Source organism: Teleopsis dalmanni, unplaced genomic scaffold, assembly GCF_002237135.1.
Source record: "Teleopsis dalmanni isolate 2A unplaced genomic scaffold, ASM223713v2 unscaffolded_contig_1507, whole genome shotgun sequence".
Classification (NCBI taxonomy): Eukaryota; Metazoa; Arthropoda; class Insecta; order Diptera; family Diopsidae; genus Teleopsis; species Teleopsis dalmanni.
This window is the reverse complement of record NW_024032889.1, coordinates 1,207-5,408: the sequence shown is the minus strand read 5'-3', so window position 1 is coordinate 5,408 and position 4,202 is coordinate 1,207. Positions and strand designations below refer to the sequence as shown.

General features: G+C 25.6%; 1 protein-coding gene across 1 annotated transcript; it reads left to right on the top strand.

The window, feature by feature from the left end:
* Window positions 1-200: 200 nt before the first annotated feature.
* Window positions 201-2,244, top strand: LOC119664165 (cytochrome c oxidase subunit 1-like; the record flags this gene model as incomplete). Its single annotated transcript, XM_038073704.1, is given in 2 exon segments — window positions 201-1,230; window positions 1,233-2,244. Coding segments are annotated over 2 exon segments (1,296 nt in total), but the record flags the coding sequence as incomplete, so codon positions are not given.
* Window positions 2,245-4,202: the final 1,958 nt, after the last annotated feature.

Here is a 4,202-nt window from a genome sequence, read left to right as displayed (position 1 = left end):
ATTGGAACCCTTTATTTTCTATTTGGTGCATGAGCTGGTATAGTGGGAACTTCTTTAAGAATTTTAATTCGGGCAGAATTAGGACACCCAGGAGCTTTAATTGGAGACGATCAAATTTATAATGTAATTGTTACAGCACACGCCTTCATTATAATTTTTTTATAGTAATACCAATCATAATTGGTGGATTTGGAAATTGATTAGTACCTTTAATACTAGGAGCCCCAGATATAGCTTTCCCACGAATAAATAATATAAGATTTTGGTTATTACCTCCTTCTTTAACTCTTCTTTTAATAAGAAGTATAGTTGAAAACGGAGCTGGAACAGGATGAACTGTTTATCCACCCTTATCTTCTATTATTGCTCATGGAGGAGCTTCCGTTGATTTAGCTATTTTTTCACTACATTTAGCAGGAATTTCTTCTATTTTAGGAGCTGTAAATTTTATTACTACTGTTATTAATATACGATCTTCAGGAATTACTTTTGATCGAATACCTTTATTTGTTTGATCTGTTGTAATTACTGCATTATTATTATTATCTTTACCTGTTCTAGCAGGTGCTATTACAATATTATTAACTGATCGAAATATAAATACTTCATTTTTTGACCCTGCTGGTGGAGGAGACCCAATCTTATACCAACATTTATTTTGATTTTTTGGGCATCCAGAAGTTTATATTTTAATTCTTCCAGGATTTGGAATAATTTCTCATATTATTAGACAAGAATCAGGAAAAAAGGAAACTTTTGGATCTTTAGGAATAATTTATGCTATATTAGCTATTGGATTATTAGGATTTATTGTATGAGCTCATCACATATTTACAGTAGGTATAGATGTTGACACCCGAGCTTATTTTACGTCAGCAACAATAATTATTGCTGTTCCAACAGGAATTAAAATTTTTAGTTGATTAGCTACAATTCATGGAACCCAATTGAATTATTCTCCTACTACTATATGAGCTTTAGGATTTGTATTTTTATTTACAGTTGGAGGATTGACAGGAGTAGTTCTAGCTAATTCTTCTGTTGATATCATCTTACATGATACCTATTATGTTGTAGCCCATTTTCATTACGTCTTGTCAATAGGAGCTGTATTTGCTATTATAGCTGGATTTATTCATTGATACCCTCTATTTACAGGATTATATATAAATGCAAAACTTTTAAAAAGTCAATTTATAATTATATTTATTGGAGTAAATTTAACCTTTTTCCACAACATTTTTTAGGATTAGCTGGTATACCTCGACGATACTCAGATTATCCAGATGCTTATACTATATGAAATATTATTTCAACAATTGGATCTACAATTTCATTATTAAGAATTATTTTATTTCTATATATTATTTGAGAAAGTATAATTATAAACCGACAAATAATTTACTCAATTCAATTAAATTCTTCAATTGAATGATTTCAAAATTCTCCTCCTGCTGAACACAGATATTCAGAATTACCATTATTAACTAATTTCTAATATGGCAGATTAGTGCAATGGATTTAAGCTTCATATATAAAGTATTTTACTTTTATTAGAAATTTCAACATGATCAAATTTAAACCTTCAAAATAGAGCTTCACCCTTAATAGAACAATTAACTTTTTTTCATGATCACACCTTAATAATTTTAGTTATAATTACTATTTTAGTTGGTTATTTAATATTTATATTATTTTTTAATAATTATACTAATCGAAATTTATTACATGGACAAACTATTGAAATTATTTGAACTATTTTACCTGCTATTATTTTATTATTTATTGCTTTTCCTTCTTTACGATTATTATACTTATTAGACGAAATTAATGAGCCTTTAGTTACATTAAAAACAATTGGTCATCAATGATATTGATCATATGAATATTCTGATTTTATAAATATTGAATTTGACTCTTATATAATTCCAACAAATGAATTAAATATTAATAATTTTCGACTTTTAGATGTAGATAATCGAGTTATTTTACCTATAAACTCTCAAATTCGAATCTTAGTAACTGCTGCAGATGTAATTCATTCTTGAACAATTCCAGCTTTTGGTGTAAAAGTTGATGGAACTCCAGGACGTTTAAATCAAACTAATTTTTTTATTAATCGTCCTGGATTATTTTATGGACAATGTTCTGAAATTTGTGGAGCTAATCATAGATTTATACCTATTGTAATTGAAAGTATTCCAACTAACTTTTTCATTAAATGAATCATAAATTATTCTAATTCATTAGATGACTGAAAGCAAGTACTGGTCTCTTAAACCATTTCATAGTAAATTAGCAATTACTTCTAATGAAAAAATTAGTTAAATAAATAACATTAGTATGTCAAACTAAAATTATTAATTAATTAATATTTTTTAATTCCACAAATAGCTCCTATTAATTGATTAAGTTTATTTTTTTTATTTTTTATAATTTTTATTATTTTTAATATAATAAATTATTATTATATACTACCTACTTCATCAAAATCATTAAGTTATAAATTAACAACAAAGATATTTAATTGAAAATGATAACAAATTTATTTTCTGTTTTTGACCCTTCTTCAAGTATTTTTAATTTTTCTATTAATTGAATTAGAACTTTTTTAGGAATTATTATAATCCCAATAATTTACTGACTAATTCCTTCTCGTTATAATATTTTATGAAATAACATTTTATTAACCCTTCACAAAGAATTTAAAACATTATTAGGCCCTACAGGAAAAAATGGATCAACATTAATTTTTATTTCTTTATTTACAATAATTTTATTTAATAATTTTATAGGATTATTTCCTTATATCTTTACTAGAACTAGTCATTTAACATTAACTTTATCTTTATCTTTACCATTATGAATTTCATTTATAATTTATGGTTGACTTAATCATACTCAACATATATTTGCTCATTTAGTTCCTCAAGGAACTCCTGCAATTTTAATACCATTTATAGTTTGTATTGAAACAATTAGAAATGTTATTCGACCAGGAACTTTAGCAGTTCGATTAACTGCTAATATAATTGCAGGACATTTATTATTAACTCTATTAGGAAATACAGGTCCATCTTTAACTTCATTGATTTTATCAATTTTATTATTTAGACAAATTTTATTATTACTTTTAGAATCTGCTGTAGCTATTATTCAATCTTATGTATTCGCAGTATTAAGAACACTTTATTCCAGAGAAGTAAATTAATGTCAACTCATTCAAATCATCCATTTCATTTAGTAGATTATAGCCCTTGACCATTAACAGGAGCCATTGGTGCAATAACAATTGTTTCAGGAATAATTAAATGATTCCATCAATATAATATATCATTATTTATTTTAGGAAACATTATTATTATTATTACTGTTTATCAATGATGACGAGATGTCTGTCGAGAAGGAACATACCAAGGCTTACATACATTTATAGTAACAACAGGATTACGATGAGGAATAATTTTATTTATTTTATCTGAAGTTTTATTTTTTGTTTCATTTTTTTGAGCTTTTTTTCATAGAAGTTTATCTCCAACTATTGAATTAGGAGCTTCATGACCACCTATAGGAATTTCCCCTTTTAATCCATTTCAAATCCCATTATTAAATACAGCTATTTTATTAGCTTCAGGAGTTACTGTAACATGAGCTCATCATAGATTAATAGAAAATAACCACTCACAAACTTCCCAAGGATTATTTTTTACTATTTTATTAGGAATTTATTTCACAATTTTACAAGCATATGAATATATCGAAGCCCCATTTACAATTGCTGATTCTATCTATGGGTCAACATTTTTTATAGCAACAGGATTTCATGGAATTCATGTTTTAATTGGAACAACTTTTTTAATAATTTGTTTAATTCGTCATTTAAATAATCATTTTTCCAAAAATCATCATTTTGGATTTGAAGCAGCTGCTTGATACTGACATTTTGTTGATATTGTTTGATTATTTCTTTATATTTCTATTTATTGATGAGGAAGATAATTAAATTCATTATTTATCTAAATAATATAAAAAGTATATATGACTTCCAATCATAAAGTCTATAAAATATAGATTAGATAATTTTATTATTAACAATTATAGCAATAATTATTTTAACAATTTGTTCTATTGTAATATTTTTAGCTTCAATTTTATCAAAAAAATACTTAATGATCGAGAAAAAAATTCCCCCTTTGAATGTG